Below are 19,750 nucleotides of genomic sequence, written 5' to 3'. Positions count from 1 at the left end.
CCCTAACACTACTCCAAACCAAATCTGGCTCTAACACTTAAATTAACCCAAACCCTTGCCCCCACCTGCCTCGTGACCTCTGACCCCTGCACTCCTACACAGGCCTTTGTTTTGACATTGGCATCTCCAACAGCCATCATCACCCATGTAAACATGAACATACACTCACTCATTATCTCACACAACAACAAATACAAAGACCCCCCATTTAGCCTTTAACAGACAGCTTGGGCAAGTTCTGTTAGCGAACAGCACCTATGAAGGCTGGCTGGCACAGCACAACGAGGGGGTTGGTGGCCAGCACCACGCCTGGCCACCTTTGTCTCCCCAGTGGCTATGTTTACACTCCGTATCAGGTGCTCATTTGAGGCTCGGTCGACCTAGGGGTGACCCAAGACCGGTTCAGCTAATCATCACCGGTGTTGGCTGTGAGGGGGAATCGAACTCGGGTCGCCAGGTTCGTAGCGCAGTGCATTAACCGCTGCGCTACTACTCCCTTTCCTCATGTCTCACACACCAAACACTTTCCGAGAAGACAAAGGCCACTACTCCTATAGCCTTAACACACTGTTGGGGCAAGGGCTATGAATAAGCACCTATGAAGGCCGGCACCATGCTACCCTACACACACACTCACCACACTACGTCTCTCTCACCACACTACAACTCACCACACACCCGAGCGAGCCAGCTCAGCTGCCTGACATCCTCTCCTCAGCCCAGCTCCGACAGGTAGTGGACATGTGGAACAGGTGCCCATACACGCTCACACACATACGCACGTCTGTCTGTGTGCGTGTGTAATTATGATCGGGAGCAGTAGTGCAGTGGTTAGCATTCTGCGCTGCAAATTCACCGGCTCAAATTCGAATAGTTAAACTGGTCCTGTGCCTCACCTAGGTCGACTCAGCCTTAAATGATTAACTAATGCAGTGTGTAAACAGTATCTAATGGGGAGACCAAGGCTGCCGGGCGTGGTGCTTGCCACCCAGCCCACATTGTGTGCTGTGCCGGCCTACATAGGTGCTCGCTAACAGCCCTGGCCCCAAGTTTGCTAAAAGGCTATACGGGAGATCTTTGTCTTTGTACGTATTAGGTGTATGTGTGCGTGGGTGGAGGGGTCACGGGGACCATCCCATGCAGCTGCCGTGAAGGAATTACAGATCAGCGCACGCAGCTGTCCGCACAAGATTCATGGATCCACACACAGGGGTCACGGAGGAGCACACACGCAAGACGCGCGTGTGTACACTCCCACACCCATAGCACGTACACGAGGGCGCAGTGTATACTCAATCACACGCACGTGTACACACACACACACACACCCTCATGTGCTCAAACACACGCAGGCACGCAGCCACATCAGGAGAGGTGGTCCATGGGCCAGGACAGAAAACTAAATTTTTGCTATGTCCGTGAAATATGGTTTTCATAGGTGGTTACTGACACGCTCCACCTTGGAATGTGAACTGGAGCGTATCGGTGACTACCTTATGAATAACTCATGCCACCTAAGGTGGCAAAACTTTAGTCGTGCCGATTAAAACTATGAACTATTTTTATTTTACCAGGTAAGGCCCACTGAGCTATATAGCTCTTTTTCAGAAGCGACCTGGCCATCACAAATAATAGCTCGGCAAAGTGGCTTATCGTGTAGAAATTTGTAGCAGCCAAATACTCTAAACGCACGTTTCTAAATGTTTTCTTTATACAGTCAATGTGAGTGAATCACTAGATAACCCCAATCAATTGAATAATGGTTGTCATATAAGTCAATGTGGTTGGCCACATACAAAAATCATAACTGCTAAAATGCTATGCCACCTCTTCCAACACATCTGTCTGGTCAACGATGGAAGTGTAGAGTAAATACAATTTTAGAGGTCGCTGTAGCAGAGGCCCTACTGCTAAGCAGTGGCGTGAGCCAGCAATTTCAGAGGCTGCACCATTACCTTCTGCTGGTGTGAGTAGCTCCATGTGAAGTAAAGTACGGACACGGTCAACGGAATAGCCAAACCACACGTAAACTGATCGTGTCCTGCTGAGGAGCATCATCATGGGGAGGCGCGAAGAGACTGTCAGGGAAAGCGAACCCCCAACCCACCCAGTGATCCAGTCACTGGGTGGGTGGGGGGTTGTAGGAAGGTGAGGGTTGTGGTTTGGGCGTAGGATTGTAGCCAGGATGAAGGTTGTGGTAAGGACCTAGGATTGTATTCAGGGTGAAGGTTGTAGGACAAAGGTTAGGGATGTGGTTTGTAGATATGAGTGAGAATTGTGACTGGGGGGGGTTGTGGTAAGGGTGATGGTTGTGGTTCTGGTGAAGCTGGTAGGTACGGTGAGGATTGTGATTGAATGAGGTTGTCGGCGGTTAGAAGACTGGTACGCATGATGGTTGCGGTCAGCGTGACCATCAATACATTCAGACGTTGATCTCGGCAACACCGCGGCGGCCACAGCTCAACGACCACGCGTGACCGCCGGCAACTCAACATTCCTCACGCACCCGGCAGATCATCGGGCACATCCCCGCGTGCTCCGCTCATCCGCCAACGGCTCGCTCACCCGTGTAGTCGTCCTGGCACACGCAAGTGTAGCCGCCCTCCCGCCGCAGGCAGCTGCCATTGCTGCCGCAGGGGTTGGAGTAGCACAGGTTGATCTCGGTCTCGCAGTAGTCGCCCGTGAAGCCCGGCGGGCAGCGGCAGCGCAGGCCGTGCACCGGGTGGATGGGGCGGAACAGCACGGTGCTGGACGAGATGAACGGCGCCGAGCTGTCGAAGCGCTGCACCGACACGCACTTCATGTAGTTCTCACACGGCTCGCGCAGGCAGATGTTGTCGTCGAAGGGCAGCACGCGCTGGTCGAGGATGCGCGCGAGCAGCGAGCGGTTGAGGTAAACCTGCTCCTGCAGCTCCTCCGACGAGAAGTACTGGCCGTGCCCGCCGCCCGGCAGCAGCGCCGAGAAGCTGACGTTGAGGATGCGCGTGGCGCGCACGTCCGTGTCGTTCTGCACGTTGAACACGAAGATGTCTTCCTTGGGCGTGGACAGCACGGCCGACACGCCGTCCAGGAAAAGGCTGAGCAGTGGCGAGAGGAAGCGCTCCTGCGACATGTTCTCCAGCCGCACGGTGATGCTGTTGGTGAGCATGTCATCTGTGATGATGGCGACGCGCAGCACACACTGCGCGCTCACGCTGTGCACGCCATCTGCGGGAGGGGAGGGGGGGGCAGAGAGCGCGCAGTTAACGGCGGTACGTTGCATTACGGTACGCAGGAGCACAGGGCGCGCAGTTAGCGGCACGAGGTTCATCGTTGGGGGTTAACGGGATGTGGACAAACCGTTGACGGTGCAAGGAACGCGGCCAGGCAGTTGATACTGTTGGCCTACAGCAACGACAGCTCCTCCGATTTGCACGGTTGGCTACGTACGGTGCGAATGAATTTCAACATACATACGGCAACAAAAACAGCTGCCATTCGCCACCACTAAGTGATGGACAGCAGGGCTCGTGCCAGGAGCGCACGGGGACACACACACACATAGGGCAACATGCACACACACACACACATAGGGCAACATGCACACACACACACGTAGAAATACAGCCACAACGACCCCGCGCACACAGCGGGGCAAGGGCAGCCACGGGTGGTCAGTCTTACCGACCGTCAAGCAATACGCGACCCGGCAGGAAGAACCGGGCGGCTCAGCGGGCAGACGTGGGGTCAGGAGAGAGGATAGGGTACAGGGCAGAGAGGACAGAAGGCGACAAGGAGAGAGGAGACAGGGAAGTGGAAAGTGGAGGGGACAGGAGACTGGGAAGAGGGGACAGGAGAGGGAGCAGCAGAGAGATGGGAGAGAGGAGACAGGGAAGGGGACAGGACATGTGAAACCCGCTGCTGGGATGCCATGGCTCTGTTCAGCGAGGTCGTTGATTGGCTGAGAAGAGCGAAGCTCACGATGGCGGCCAAATCAAGTCAAACAATCCTAGCGAGCACGGCTATCAATGCATGCACAGCCAACACAAACTGTTGGGGTAAGTGCTGCTTAGCGAGCACCTACAAAACCCGACAGCGCACCTATGAGAGTACGGAGTGGTCGGCACCACGCCCAACCACCTTTGTCTCTCCTCAGTGCTGATATTTTACACACCGCGCCAGAGGCTCATAAGAGGCCGAGCCGACCTCAGGGAGGCCCAGCACCGGTTCAGATATTCACCACTGATGTTGGCCAGGAGCAGAAATCGAATTCGTGTCTCGGGGTTTGCCGTGCAGTGCGCTAACCACTACAACTACTACCCCCCCGCCCCCAACGCCCGTGTACACAACAAGCGCCATTCTCCACTACGTGGCCGTGATGTCCCACAGAGCTTGCGCCAGGCTAGGTGCACACGTTGAGGCCGTCACGTGACGGTGTGGAAGGCTATAGCCGACGAGCGCACTCGAGCAGGGAGCGGGGTGTGCCGTGCTCCGAGCAGCGATGTTTAACATGCAGCTCCCACTTCTTCATTGCCGGCCTCGCTGATGAGGGGTGGAGAGGGGGTGGGGGGCAAGAGGGGGGCAAGGGGGGTGGGCAGGGGAGGGGGAGGGGGGCGGGCAGGAGAGGGGGGAGGGGGGTGGGCACGCGAGGGGGGGGGGAGGGGGAGAGGGAAGTGGGGGCACGGGGGACAGCAGGGGGGGCAGGGAGGGGGCAGGGAGGGGGCAGGGAGGGGGCAGCAGGGGAAGCGAGGGGTGGGCAGGGGAGGGGGGGGCAGGGGGGACAGCAGGGGGGGCAGCAGGGGGGGCAGCAGGGGAAGCGAGGGGTGGGCAGGGGAGGGGGGGCAGGGGGGACAGCAGGGGGGGCAGCAGGGGGGGCAGGCGAGGGGGGCGCAGGAAGGGGGCAGCAGGGGGGTGGGGGCGAGGGGGGGCAGGGAGGGACCATCACCACCAACACCACCACCAAGGCCGGCGTAGTATAATAATAATAATACGCGGCAGCGGCGCTGCCAGCCGCGCACGGCACGGACGACGAGAGCGGAATAACAAACGAGGCGGCGTGGCGTCACGCACACGAAGACAAAGATCCCCGTATAGCATTAACAGACTGTAGGGGCAAATGCTGTGAGCGAGCACCTATGAAGGCCGGAACGGTACACGAGGGGGTGGGCGGCCAGCACCACGTCCGGCCGCCTTTGTCTCCCCGGTGCTGATGTTTACACGCCGCACGCACCAAGTGCTCATTTAAGGCTGAGTACACCTAGGGGAGGCCGTGAGCGGGAATCGAACCCAGGTCGCCAGGTTTGTCGCACAGCGAGCTAACTATTGCACCACCGCTCCCCACACGCACACAAACACTTACACAACCCCACACACACACAAAGATCCTGAGTGTAGCCTTAACGGGCTGTTGGGCAAACACACACACAGACACACAGACACCCAGACACACAGACACCCAGACACACAGACACACAGACACACAGACACCCAGACACACAGACACACACACGCAGACACACGCAGACACACACGCAGACACACACAGTCACACACGCAGACACACACACAGTCACACACACGCAGACACGCACGCAGACACACACACACACAGTCACACACAGACACACACAGAGACACACAGACACACACACGCAGACACATACACACAGACACACACGGAGACACACAGACACACACACGCAGACACACACACAGACACACACGCAGACACACACACACAGTCACACACAGTCACACACGCAGTCACACACCCAGACACGCACACAGACACACACAGTCACACAAACACGCAGACACACACAGACACACACAGACACACACACAGACACACACGCAGTCACACACCCAGTCACACACCCAGACACGCACACAGACACACACACAGTCACACACACACACACGCATACACACACGCAGACACACACGCAGACACACACACCTGTGTCAAGGAAACAACCCAACCTCCCCTCGCAGGTGTGAGCTGCCCCCGCGTGTGTTCGTTCAAACGGCCCAATCCCAGCAGCAGCAGCAGCCTCGCTCCTCTCCCCATCCCCCTCCTCGCCGACCAATCACAGCTCCAGGTGAGACGCAAACCTGGGGCTGCGGATGGCAGCGAGAGGGGCTAATGCAGGTGATGTCATTTTTAAAGATGCGACGTCAGCTCATCTCGTGTCGGTGACATCGGCTTACCCCTGCGTGAGGATCGCGGCGATATTGGGGGGGTGGAGGTTAGTTTTCCCATGACCCTAAGGGGCCATCCATTTAGTCCGTACGCATGGAGGGGCGGTTAACCCAAACGCGTACGCTTGTGTATGGGGGGTCTACTGACAATGTACTCATAGGAAACGGAGGGGTGGGGAGGTGAAGCCTCGATAATAATTTGTCCACATTGGCCTTCAAATGAGTTAGATGGTCCGGCGGTGGACTGTCTGTTTGCTTAAACACGTTAATATTATTAATCCTTGATCGTTTCTTCGTGGATTAAATATCGGCCGTTCTATAGGATTCGGGGGGGGGGGGTGTCAAATGTCCGCGTGCGTACAGGGACACAGGTGGAGGGGTCAAGTTTTGACAGAATTTTGCGACCTACTCAATGGATGGCCCCTAACTGGATGATGTCACGGTATATATTTTTCTATCACGCACGTGATTTGCATTGAGATTCGTCGTTAAGTCCCTTTCACTCCAGTTCGTTCAACACAAGTAGTCTTCGAAGCGCCGCGACTTTTCAACCCACGGCGCTGCATCGCACACGTGCCTTCAGTTCCACGAGACACCATCCAGATGAGCGATACAGTCAATCATTGTGGCCATGGTAATGACGATGTCTACAGTGACACCGCGAGACAGCGAGACATTATGAAGACGGGCGCTGGTCTCCCAGGAAAGCCTCGGCCGAGTCTCGGTGGCGAGACGTTGACTACCTCGCCTGGTCTACAAGGAGGTCATGGGTTCGATCCCGACCCTGATGCCTCTAAATTTGGAGTTTGCGTGTTCTCCCCCGTGGTCGTGTGGATTTTTCTCCGTGACTTCCGGTTTTTCCCTCCACATTTGGAAACACGCGTTTCTAGTATATGGCTGCTATAAATGTCCACATGATAAGCCACTTCATTGGGCTGTCTATCATTTGTGACCAGGTCGCTTCTGAAAAAGAGCTATATAACTCAGTGGGCCTTACCTGCTAAAATAAAAACGTTTTTTTCCCAGTTTATAGAGTCTCATTACTCTCTTTTCAGGAGGGTCCTGCCCAGCTTGTTTTTATCTCAGTAGGAGGGGCCACGATTGAAATGTAGCTCCCAAGCGAGTTATTTGCCCAGCCATTCTGCAAATTTGGACCGAGACGCCCGGCACACAAACGGCCCTCCTCTTGAGAATGACGTCATGGGGATCTTTAACGTTCACTGCGAATGATGCAGACGGCGCCGCGACTCTACAACCCACACAGCGCTCTCCAACATACCGGTGTGCCCAAGTATCAACTCTTTGGCATGTTTTGCTTACGTGACAAACCTTACTAATTGGCTCTGTGTCGGGTGGGTTAACGAAACATTTATTTTTACGATGTAACCCAAAACAAAACCTCTTTGTCACGGATAATATTGGTCGCGAAAACCTACGCGTTAAACCGGTAGTACAGCGGTAGTGTTTATGGTTAATATTCCGCGTCGCAGTATTAATCAGGGCGGCCCGCTGGAGTTAAACCCCGAACCTTCGCAACGCAAACAGACAATGCACAACACCGCCTTGGCTGCGTCACCGCCTTAACCGCCCTGCCGTCACTCCGGAAAGCGTTTAGCGACACGCCAGTCTAATGGATAATCCCCGCTTTACATAACTTGATAATTATAAGGCCTTTTGTTATTTCATGAGTGTCAGCAAATACAAATTTATGTGTTGCTTTAATTACGCCGTTTCGCTCAATCCCCCTTCGCAAAACCTTGACGCCTCTTCGTACGGCTGTTAACTTGCTGACAAAAAAAAAGCGTTCATCAAGGCACATTCCCTCCCTTCCCTGCGCCGACCTCCCACCGGATCCACTCAGCCAGAAGGAACGAGTCAAGCAGGGATCGGGAGCCCACGCGTACGGAATCAGCAACACAAACACACGCGGGGGGCCCGTGGGGGTGGAGAGAGGGGGGGGCACGGGAGGTGGTGGCTGGGGGCACGACGGGGCTGGCAGCACATTCATTCAGCTGTGGATTAACCGTGGCTGATGATGATGAAGCCATGTACATTATGCAGCGGAGTGTGGTAATATATTTAACTCTTTAACCGGAGCGAATGCTTGCTTAGTTTGGGACGGCGTTTGTTAAAGCGTGTTTGTTAATCTGGCTTAAAACCCGCGTAGAACAACAAAAACTCTACAAACAGGAGCTGCGTTGTGTCTCGACAGAGCTGAGTCTGTGTGCCATCACTGCGAGTTTATAGAGCAGTAAAACTGTAGCGTCTGCTGGCTTATCAGGGCCGTGCCTCCCCCACACACACACGAGTCCACGTCACCGTCTGTCAGCCAGCACGATGTCGGCACAGAACAACACGGCACAGGCCAAGAGCTGCCCTGGGGGCCACCTGGGCCCTAATGAAACAAGGGGACTTAAGAGGCTAGAGCAAGGGGTCGCCAAGCAAAATAATAAGAAGAGATTTTCTTTTCGAATTCGGTAACAACAAAAACCCCTCAATAATTTAAGAGCCGCAATCCATGTACATAACGTGAAGAAGCAGTTTCTTAATGAGCCGCAGGTTGCCGACTCCTGTGGTCTCGTGCGTCGTACCTTCGTGGGTGCACCCCTAATATGGGATTCAAGCCCCGAGACCTAAGAGACCAGGAAGGACCGTGGCAGGCCAGGGGAGGCCAGGTACCCAAGGTGCTATGCCTGAAGGGCGCCACGGTGGCTAGCAGATGTTAACTACCTCGCCTGGTATACAGGAGGTCATGGGTTCCATCTCGACCGTGACGCCTGTTGTATATTAAAGTGTGTGTGTTTTCTCTCTCCCCGTGGTCGCGTCGATTTTTCTCCGGGTCCTCCGGTTTTTCCCTCCACATTTAGAAGCGCGCGTTTAGGAGTATTTGGCTGATGTAAATTTCCACGTGATAAGCCACTTCGTTGAGCTATCATTTGCGGCCAGGTCGCTTCTGAAAAAATAACTATAGTGTATAGCCCGGTGGGCCTTACACCTGGTAAAATAAAATAAAGATCTGCCGAGTTCCAGGAGTTATACCATGGGGAGGCCGGGAAACCCAAGGGGGGCAGGGGACAGCATTGGCCGGTGAAACGCCTCGACTGTACCCCTCACCGGCAGTGCCGGATTCTCCTAGTAGCAAGAGTACTACATATGTAGTAGCTACATATGTAGTAGCTACGGGCCCCGCGCTAAATACTTTCAAGCTATCAATTCCGGTTCAGTGATTCTGCACTTGCTCTATTACTACAGTACTATACCGCCTTCAACTTTTATGAACGACTGGGTGTTTAAGGTTAGCGATTTGTAGTATTATCCGGCTGTATAGAATTTTTTTTTTACTTTACTGTGCAAGTAAAAAATTTGTGTTTTAATACTGACGGTTTTTTTTATTTAGGGCCCCTTTACAATATACGCTACATGCCCCGCACGAGCTTCATCCGGCAGTGGCCTCCCTCCGCCTCCCCTTTGCCTTGCGCCGCTCGAGCGGGTCGCTTCAATTAAACGATCTCAGGGGTCCCCGACGAGGTGCCCGGTGGCTGGAGGAGTGGCAATGATTCACGCGGCCCCGACCCTCCCCACGCGAGTCGCGGCGGAAGCCCTCCGAGGGCGAGTCGGGAATCGAGTCTCTTTTTTTTCTCTCGGTTTCATTGTTTCCGGTTGTTTCGCGCGCGTCTCGTTTGTTCAGATTTGTTCTCCTCCATCATCTGAAAGGTAGCATTAGCGTGTCGTTTGCATAAGTCGGGGAAGACTGCCATTCTTGACACGCGGAAACGCGAGCGTGGGGTTCGAAATCCGAGGCCAAAACGGGTGGATCGATACACCGACCCCACCACCGCCGCCACCACTGAATACCCAGCGAGACCGGGGAGGGTCCTGGGAGCCAGGAACCGGACAGAACTGGGGACCCGGGGGCAGTGGGGACACCGCAGAGAGGGCGACTGCTGCCCACGAGGCAGCGCGTGCGGGTTCAACCCCCTGCTGCCCTGCACCCCACAGACCGGGGCTCTCCATTTACCCAGCCTCCCGTGCTGCCGACTCCCTGCCGCTGTAAAAATTGAGCCTCGGCACCGTCCTCTGTTCTCTCTTGCCTAAGACCGACTGCCTCTCAGTCTCCCATAGACTCACAGAGACCCATAGACCCACGTAGAGACCCATAGAGGCATAAAGACTGGCACAGAGAGAGTCACATAGGAACCGTGCACTCAGACCTATAGACTCGCATAGAAAGAGAGACCTGTGACTGAAATATGTGTACAGGCTGGAAACAAAGATAATTAACAACACACACAAACAGGTGCGCAGCATTGCATGAACAAGAGCTCTCGGCCTTATCCAGACCACGAGTTCAACAGAACTGCACGTGTGGCCGTGTTGTCGTTTAGAACCAGCGAACTCGGGAGAATTGAGAAAATGTGGCCGTCCTCAGTACCCGCAGCACAGACAGCTGTAGCAGTCGACCGGCTTCGTCCTCACTGGGACTCATCAGTGCAGCACAGTCCTTGACGTCCGCTTGCCGCCATACGCCTCAGCTCTTCTGAGCTGGTGGTCTGGCTAAGGCCGAGAGCTTGAGCACACATGCAATGCTGACGCCAAGCTTTGCGTGTTGCTAAATCCCAGCCACTCTCCAGCCACCGCCGCACTGGTCCCACTGACCAAGAGTGCGGATGCGCACAAGTGAGTACACGGGAGGGCGCAGGTGAGCAAAGGTGAGTCACGCGTGTTCGCCGAGACAACAGCGGTGCAGCTGGCGAGGCTCTGCGAGCCGCGTCTTTGCCCAAGCCCCCCCCCCCGCCAAGCCCACGACGTGTTGCGCAATCGGTCACGAGGAGGAGGAGGAGGGGGGTAGAGGTGGCTGAGACTGGATCGGTGTGGACTGGTGTGGCGGGAGCTGGTACAGGGCCAGCCACACCACGAGACCCCCGCCAGACCCCAACGCAGAGAGAACCCCCCCACCTCCCCCTTACTGCCACCACCGTCAGCCGCCAAAACCACCACCACTGCCAACCCGATAATGACCACCACCTCTCCCAACATTTCCAGACGCAGCTTTGTTTAGGATGAGGGTCCTGGTCCCCCTGCGACACGGCAGCGATGGACCCTTGTCCCTCTCTCTCCACGGCCAAACCCGGACATATCTCGAAGTCAGCACAGGTCTATTATATAAACTGTGCAGTCTCGTGTATCATAAAGTTCAACACACTACTGGCACCAGATCGCGGTGCCAATCAATTAATGCCAGCCGATCACAGACGCCAGTTCCCAGACAGGAACACGCTCCCTCTCTGCTCTCACCCCCGACCCTTGCACCCTCCCCCCTGCCCACTACCCTCCCTCTTACCACCCCCTCCCTCTTACCCCCACCATCCCCTCCCTCTTACCCCCCCTCCCTCCCACCTCCACCCCCTCCCTCCCACCCCACCCCCTCCCACCCCTCGCCCCGGGAGAGAAGAATGCGCGTGGAGCTCCTGACCCCCGAGATCTCAGCTTGAGTTTCCTCTCCCCTTGGCCGCACCGTGGGCGAATTCTTACGGCGAGGGACCGAGAGAGACCGAGGTGGCTTGACGTCTACAACGTGTGGACATGCAGAGGATAGGGGACAGAGGTGCAGTTAGCGAGCGCCTATTGAGGCCGCCACGGCGCTCGCCAGGGTGGGAGTGTGGACTTGCTGCACCACACCCGCCCACCTTTGTTGACAATTGCTGATACAGTATTTAAACAATCTTGATTTTTAAACACTGCATCGGTAACTTAGTTAAGGCTTAGTTGACCTAGTGGAGGCCCAGAAACAGGTTTCTGATGCAACGTGCCACTGATGTTAACCGTGAAAAGGAATCAACCTGAAGTCGCCGGGTTTGTTGCCCACAAGACAAAGATCCCCCGTGTTGCCTTTAACAGACTGTTGGGGCAAGTGCTGTTAGCGAGCAGCTATGAAGGCCGGCACGGCACACGAGGGGGTGAGTGGCCAGTACCACGCCCGGCCGCCTTTGTCTCCTTCGTGGTGATGTTTACACACCACATCAGGTACTCATTTGAGGCTGAGTCGACTTAGAGGAGGCCCGGTTCAAACATTCGCTGCCACTAATGTTGGTCGTGAGCGGGAATTCAACTCAGATGGCAGGGTTCGCAGCGCAGTTCGCCACCGCTCCCACACACACGCACGTGTTTCAGAGACACGTGCTTCAGAGACACGTGCTTCACGGGAGGTCTTGACTGGGATGCGCCTGCTCCCCGCACCCGGAGCTAAACTTAGGCCGCATTCCTGTGCAGCCATGTAGGGTTGACCAAGACACAGGACACACGAGGGTGGGGGGGGGTTCAGGGAGCCCGGTTAAAGGGGGTCAGGCAGGGCTCCTCTAAGGGGGGACCCTCCCCGTGTTCCTCCTGGCCGAGTCAACATAGTACATGGGGCTGGGAGACAGAGGGGAGCGGCTGGGGGAAAAGAGCGAGGGGTGATGGTGGTGGTGGGAACGTGAAGTTCCCACGACGACAGCCTTCATCAATTGTCTCTGATGTATCCACTGCTGGATTAAGGCATCACGAAGCCGGTCAGCCACCCCCCACAGTTCCGCGATGCAGCGCTCCCGTCCAGCACGCGGGCACGAGCTCAGTTCATCCGAATTCCGTCTCCAGCGGCGTGAGCACCCTCTAGCCCTCGCCTCCCTTTGGGCTGCCACTCGGTTCACCGATCTCACGACCGCCGGCCATGTGAGTGAGTGGGTGAGTGAGTGAGTGAGTGGGTGAGTGAGTGAGTGGGTGGGTGAGTGAGTGGGTGAGTGAGTGGGTGAGTGAGTGGGTGAGTGGGTGAGTGAGTGGGTGAGTGAGTGGGTGAGTGAGTGGGTGAGTGAGTGAGTGAGTGGGTGAGTGAGTGAGTGAGTGGATGAGTGAGTGAGTAAGTGGGTGAGTGAGTGGGTGAGTGGGTGGGTGAGTGAGTGGGTGAGTGGGTGAGTGAGTGAGTGGGTGAGTGGGTGAGTGAGTGGGTGAGTGAGTGGGTGAGTGAGTGAGTGGGTGAGTGAGTGAGTGGGTGGGTGAGTGAGTGAGTGGGTGAGTGAGTGAGTGGGTGAGTGAGTGAGTAGGTGAGTGAGTGAGTGGGTGAGTGGGTGAGTGAGTGCGTGTTCACTCCGCTATCGGGTGGTGACAGTGCCACACGTCCGTCCATCAGCCAGCGACGATTGTTTAAATCAGACAAAACCCCTACACGGGCTTCCACTTTGTTGAGCGTCATCAGCAGGGCCCGTTTTAACGAACGCCGCGCCGAGTCCCCTCGGACTCTTGTGTGGCCTGCGTGAGCGACATCTGGGCGAGCGAGGCTGCAAGGAGCGGGCGGCACCTCGCAGCAGCAGCAGCAGCCTCCTCGACTCCTTTCATTCCGCTTTTATTCGACCAAACAAAAGCGCGCGTCAGTGACAGGAGGCACTGGGTGTGTGTGGGGGGTGGGTGTGGGGGAGGGGGGGGGATTCTCACCCCCCCGCCCAGCTCCCTCGTCTCTTCAACAGCAGCAGCGGGGGGAACATCTCTCGCGATACAGTAGCAACAATGGCCTTTATTTACCCAGCAAAGCCTCAGCGAGCCTCAAGTCGGCTCTCTCCTTTGTCGAGGGCCCTGCCCACACGAGGTTTCGTTGCCCGAGTCTATTCACGAGCGTTTGGGTCGGTTTCGCGTGGGGCCCACATCGGAGAACCCGGGGGAAAAAAACCCCACCGTGCGATAACACTCATGGCTCTGCACAGATTGATTCAACAATCCGTCACTGCGCTGGCATCCCTTGGCCACCGCCAGCCAAACCGCCTCCCGTTTTGTGAGCGACACGTGGGGTCACCTTCTGAGTTGTGGTGTTCCCTTCCGAGTTGGCTTGCGCGGCCGTGGCTGCGAAGAACCGAATTGGGTTCCCGAAGAAGCTCCGGGCACGCGGGGCAAAACGTCGGACACATCGCGCCGAGCACACGGTGGCGCAAACCCGGAGAGAACCGCATCGGGGAGGGGCCCCGCAGCGGGCCGACGGCGAAGGCCCGACGCGGCTGTACTAATTGGTGGGATTGGCCAAACAGCAGCGTTAGCTCGAGTCCAATCAATGCAAAAAAACACACACAGTGTAATCGGGATCGGCCAAAACATCCCACCGCTGAAAAATCACCCGCAAATTAATCAACTGGGATCGCACACAGCAGCACATTCGCATTCCTGCTATATCCGACGAATCTGGCAGGACCGTCCTTTGTGTCTCAAGCTACTGCCGCTGACATCGTGCACTCCCAGAAAGCTGTGTGGCTCATGGGGTTGGTAGGGGAGCCTTTGCGGTGTTTACGCAGAGGGCCGGGCACGTGGCGAGTTGGCCGAGTCGTCTGCCCATTTGTGTTCTCCACAGCAAACAGATGATTACGTAGCATTATGCATTTGCCAAAGTCCAAATTTTGCCGACATTTGCTAAATAGTTTCACGGCAAATTACTCAATTGGGACCACACACAGAGCGTCAATCATCGCCCCCCCTTGCTGCAAAACTACAGAATCAGAATCTTTATTTATCGTGGATAAATCCAAAAACCTGGTAGGACCCTCCTGAGAAACTGGTCTCGTAAACGAGCGTAGCAGCAATCATTCAAATTAATGATTCAATGACCTTTAAAACGCGAGGACCGTTGAGAGGCGTCACTATCCAGCGTGCTACAAGAGGCAGGCTAGGGTCCAAGGGTCGCACCTTGGACCCGCAAACATCTACCGTCACCACCACCAACAGCCACCACCACCGACGCGATAGCAACAACAACAATAATACGACTGCTACTACCACTTATAGAGAGGCATCACAACAGCGACAGTGACCTTTGAGTGCTTAGTCGTGTTGTGGTTGCGTAATTGCGCTTGTGTTTCGGTGGTGTTGGTTGTTTTGGGAAGTGTGGTTGTTTTATGGACTGCAGTTGTGCATGGGGGTGTGACTCTGCGTAAGAGAGCTGCTATGGCTGCACAACTCTTTTTAGCGAGTGAATGTGTACGGGAGCGCGGTTGTGTTGAGCGAGTGTGGCTGGTTTTCCTAACAGCCAAAACGGAGTGTCCACAACCATCGCATGCTGCCCTCTCATCCCTCTCTCTCTCTCATCCCTCTCTCATCCCTTTCCCTCCCCTCTCATCCCTCTTTCTCCCGGACTCGCTCACAAAGCCGTGTCACGGCTGGAGCCGGTGATAAAGTCAGCTGCTTTGTCACAAAACAAAACCCACAATCGCTCCCGATGTTAATTTCATCACGAGGCCGACCGCTCCTCGGTGGCCGCTTTATCGGCGGCGGTTCCTCATTTTTGCGAATTTGTTGTGGGTTACGGCAGAATGAATTTCCTGTCGGCGCCGAAACACCGGTGACTTTAATAATTCACGGTTACCGCTTCGACGTTCTAATAAAGCGGCCAGAAAAATGCGGCTGGCATGCACGGCTGATTAAAAGCCTGACAAGTCGTGGCGGCCTTCCCAGTGGTGGGGTCCGTGTGCTGGTGGTGGGCCCCGCACTGTGCGAAATAACCGGCGGGGGGGGGGAGCAAGGGGGGGATGTGGAGGGGGGCACGCAGGGGGGTCACACGGGGGCATGCAGACACGATCCTCCACCAGCTGGCACACGTCCCACGCCACTGCACCTGAGTTTTCCCCGTCTCTCTTTCTCGCTCTCTCTCGCACCCGAGTTTGCAGGAAACCTCCCTCAATCAATGACCAAGCAGACAATTCGCCTCCTTCTCCACATTCTGGGAGTGCATCATTTCAGCAGCAATGGTTCCATACAAACCCCCGACCGGTTTCGACATGGATTACAAGCCTGACTGCTGATGAGATAATTGAATGTCGGAGCCGGTTCAGAGTTTTGCTTGTCTCGAAACAACGTTGCTGATATTATGCACTCACAGGAGGCCATGCGGCCGACTGGACGCGGAAGAACAGGTGTGGAAGCGGATTGTTTGCTCACATATTCTCCACAACGACGACGCTCATGATTATCGTGTTATCCTTCGACGAATGGATGTGCCGTCTTTCATGTAGCCGTGCACCTATTCAACCCTATCTTCGAACCTTGAGAGGAGCCAGACATGTGGGGACGTAATATCTCACAGGTGCCAAGGCCGCCACTGAACATTTTCAGAAACATTTAAATGAAAGTTGTGGATGGGTGCGTGTGGCTTGGCAGGTGCAGGAGTCAGCAATTCAGGGTGAGCAGAACGAACGTGGGAAACCCACGCGAATCGAGGAGTTAGCGGTGACGAGAATCACAAAATCGCGCGATCAGCGCTCCCGCAATGCAGTGCCCGGTCAGCGGGAATTCCGTTTCCCGGAGCCGCACCCACGGCGGAGTTTGCCTGCTAACGGCCGTGCGCCATAAATACAACCTCACGGGCCCACGTCAGATTCCCACACCTGCTACAAACTCGTACGCACGGACCGGCACGCGCCTACAACGCAGGCAGTTGTAGGCACCCACGCCGCGTCACCCGCCACCCACGGCGATCCGTCACGAACACCGAGGGCGGGCGAGGAGGCCACGGTTCCGGTGGTGCTCCGAACCCCAGGGATACCGGGCCTGGCAAGCCGGGCGGGCCCCCCTCGGCTACTTACCCCCGGCACTGTGACCCTAACCTATTCAACTATTTTTTTTATTTTACCAGCTAAGGTCCACTGAGCTGTATAGCTCTCTTTATGAAGAGACCTGGCCACAAATGACAGCTGAACGAAGTGGCTTATGTGTAAATCTGTAGCAGTCAAAGACTCTAAACGCATGATTCTAAATGTGGAGGGGAAAACCAGAGGGCCCAGAGAAAAATCAAAATGACCACGTGGAGAAATAACACACAAACTCCAAATATACAGCAGGCATCAGGATCGGGATCGAACCCATGACCTCCTGTACACCAGGCGAGGCAGTTAACATCTCATAGCCACCGTGGCACCCCATTCCCACGGGCCACGTGCGTGGAGGCGAGTCGCTGGAATGGCTGAGGCCGAGGGGTGACCCAGCAGGCGGCCCATGGCTCGCCGCTAACGAGCTGCCTTGTTAACGACCCTCAATTACAGGAGGCGGCCACTGTCGTGCTCACTTGACGCCGTTCAGAACGGCGCTGCGGCCAATCGCAGCTAGTGTTGTGATAACTCGGCGGGGGAGAGGCGGCGGCGGGGGGGGGGCACGTTAATGGGCACGGCGTCTTCGCACGTGGCAAGACCTCTAGGGGGTGAGGGACAGGTTCAGAGGCACCGACTGACTCGAGCCAGAGCTTCATTTTCAGCCAAGTTTGAAAAGGACGTTTTGCTGGCCAGGCGCCGCAGAGTCTCCACCATACGTATGGGTTTCTGTACCCGGCACGCCACATCCACTGTACATCTCGTTATGGCTGTGCATATCAGAATATGTATTTATACTGGAGGAATCTGATGAGCTATGACGCTCTTTTTTCACAAATGTCCGGTAAAGGGGCGGGTCAGAACGTTACCACAACAGACAATATTGGTCACGTGACACATACCCCAGTCGACCGGCTGCCCCGAGAGTACTCGGTGCCACTATTTTTTTTTTCAGAGCGGCACCATTTCCCACGGCAGTGCTGTGGTCCGGGCAGCGCAAGGTTACCACTGGAGTGGTTGTGGAGTATACAGCAACAAATGCAGTTTCCCATTCGCCTCCTTACCACGTCTCTCCCTCGGCGTGAAAGACAAAAGTATCTGGTTGTTGGTTTTTTGTACCCAAACCATCAGCCGCACACGGCCTTCTGGAAAAGCATAAACGTCTGCAGCATTGGTTCAACACAAAACTTCACCGGTTTCTACATTCAGTGCCTCCTCGTCAGCAGGGTCCAGGCGTTGCTTAAACCAATGCTGGTGAATCGCCAAATGTTTATAGACAGAATCAGAATATTTAGTTATACTGGACCAACCCGATGAGCTATAAAGCTATTTTTTCACACACGTCCAGGAGACAACGGGCCCGAGTTCTACTCAAAACTCTTTTCATACACAGCGCGGTATACAATAGCAACAAAACAAAACGAGTGGTAAATGTCTCCTTACCATATCCGTCGCTCCGCATTCACAAAAATATTATTATTTTTACAAATCCCATCAGCCACGCGGCCTTCGAGGAACGCGTAAAGTCGGCGAGGTTACGCCGGTCTCCTCTACCCCCAAGCAGGCGAGGGCCAGAATCAATCTGAATTGTTTATTCACACTGGAGGAATCCGATGAGTCATTAAGCTCTTTGTTTCACAGACGTTCAGAAGTCCACGCCCGTGGAGTCCCAAGTTCTCTCCCTCAAGCGAGACCTGGGCGCCTTCACCTCCGTGCCGAGCGGTCGCTGGGAGGCCACCTGCGCCATCGGGCCACCGGTTTAATCGCGGCCTCACAGCTGTCTCACTCTCTCGTGGTAGCCTGAACAGACGACTTGTTGGGGCAAGTGCTGTTAGAGAGGAGCGCCTTTGAAGGCCGGCACGGAACACCAAGGGGTGGGTGGCCAGCACCACGTCCGCTCGCCCGCCCGCCTTTGTCTCCCCAACAATGCATTGCTCATTTAAGGCTGAGTCGACTTAGGGGAGGTCCCAGAATCGGTTCAGATAAACGTTGGCCGTGGGTGGGGAATCCGAACTCGGGTCGGCTGGGTTCGTAGCGCAGCGCGTTAACCACTCCACTCGGGCGGGGGGGCAGCTCCAACTCCTCTCGTGCCCCCCCCCCACGGACCCCAACCTCTCCTGGGACACCAAATCCGATTAGCGGCACACCCGCAAGTTTCATCCCAACGAAGCCCAACAAAGGCCGAAACGTCACGTCGTGGGGGGGGGGGGCTCACCGCGGTATCACCGCAGGGGGTGGTAGGGCCGGGGTGGGAGGGAGGGTGGGTGGAGGGATGAGGGAGGGGGCAAGTCACTCTCTGCCTCCTCCTCCTCCCTCTCTCCCCCCGTCACACTTTTCTGTCGGGGTTGGAGACGGCTCCGTGCCAGGGTTATTCATTCTCTGAGTAAACACCGCAGGAGGCGGCGGGGAACGAGCGAGCGCACACACAGATCCAGTGGGGGCTTCTCAGGGTGCAGGGTGACCCCCCTCCCCGCCGCTCAGGGCGAGGGAAGAGAAGGATTTGGGTTTTTAAAGATGAAGCTGAGAACGCAAAGAGATCTGTGTTGCAGATCGATACGGCCCAGATTCAAACACCACGGGACCCATACATCAAACACCACGGGACCCAGATGCAAATTCCACGGGACCCAGATTCAAATACCACGGGACCCAAACGCAACATGACAATGCCGCTTCCCCTCCTCTGCTGGGTTCATTGAGCCCCCTCCCCTCGGAAGAAAGGGATTGTTACCGCACCATTTTAGCCACATCACAGCCCCCTTCACACAACCGCGACAGCACCATCGTACAGTAAAGTAGTTCCATCTCAGGCCCTATTAGGGCACCATCACAGCCTCGCACGAGCTTCCCCCCACGATGATCACGGGGACGCCCCCCCGCCCCGTCCGTCTTCACGGCAACGGGGTCGCGACCCCATTCAGTCGCCCACTCTGTGATAAGCGCGGGATCGGATTCCAGGAACGTGACGTCATCATGCATTC

At 55.8% G+C, this 19,750-nt stretch overlaps 1 protein-coding gene across 4 annotated transcripts in view; it reads right to left on the bottom strand.

Moving 5' to 3' along the window:
- CELSR2 (cadherin EGF LAG seven-pass G-type receptor 2) overlaps window positions 1–19,750 on the bottom strand; it is a 114,904-nt gene that overhangs the window by 78,446 nt on the left and 16,708 nt on the right. For all 4 annotated transcript variants that reach the window (XM_032963497.2, XM_032963496.2, XM_032963494.2 and 1 more), the window contains exon 3: window positions 2,566–3,207. In XM_032963497.2, coding sequence (XP_032819388.2) covers window positions 2,566–3,207 — 642 coding nt within the window. The remainder of the gene's footprint in view (window positions 1–2,565; window positions 3,208–19,750) is intronic.

This window comes from Petromyzon marinus, chromosome 30, assembly GCF_048934315.1.
Source record: "Petromyzon marinus isolate PM22_M1 ecotype Great Lakes invasive population chromosome 30, UKy_Petmar_22M1.pri1.0, whole genome shotgun sequence".
NCBI classification, from domain to species: Eukaryota; Metazoa; Chordata; class Hyperoartia; order Petromyzontiformes; family Petromyzontidae; genus Petromyzon; species Petromyzon marinus.
This window is presented reverse-complemented; position numbering and strand designations above follow the sequence as displayed.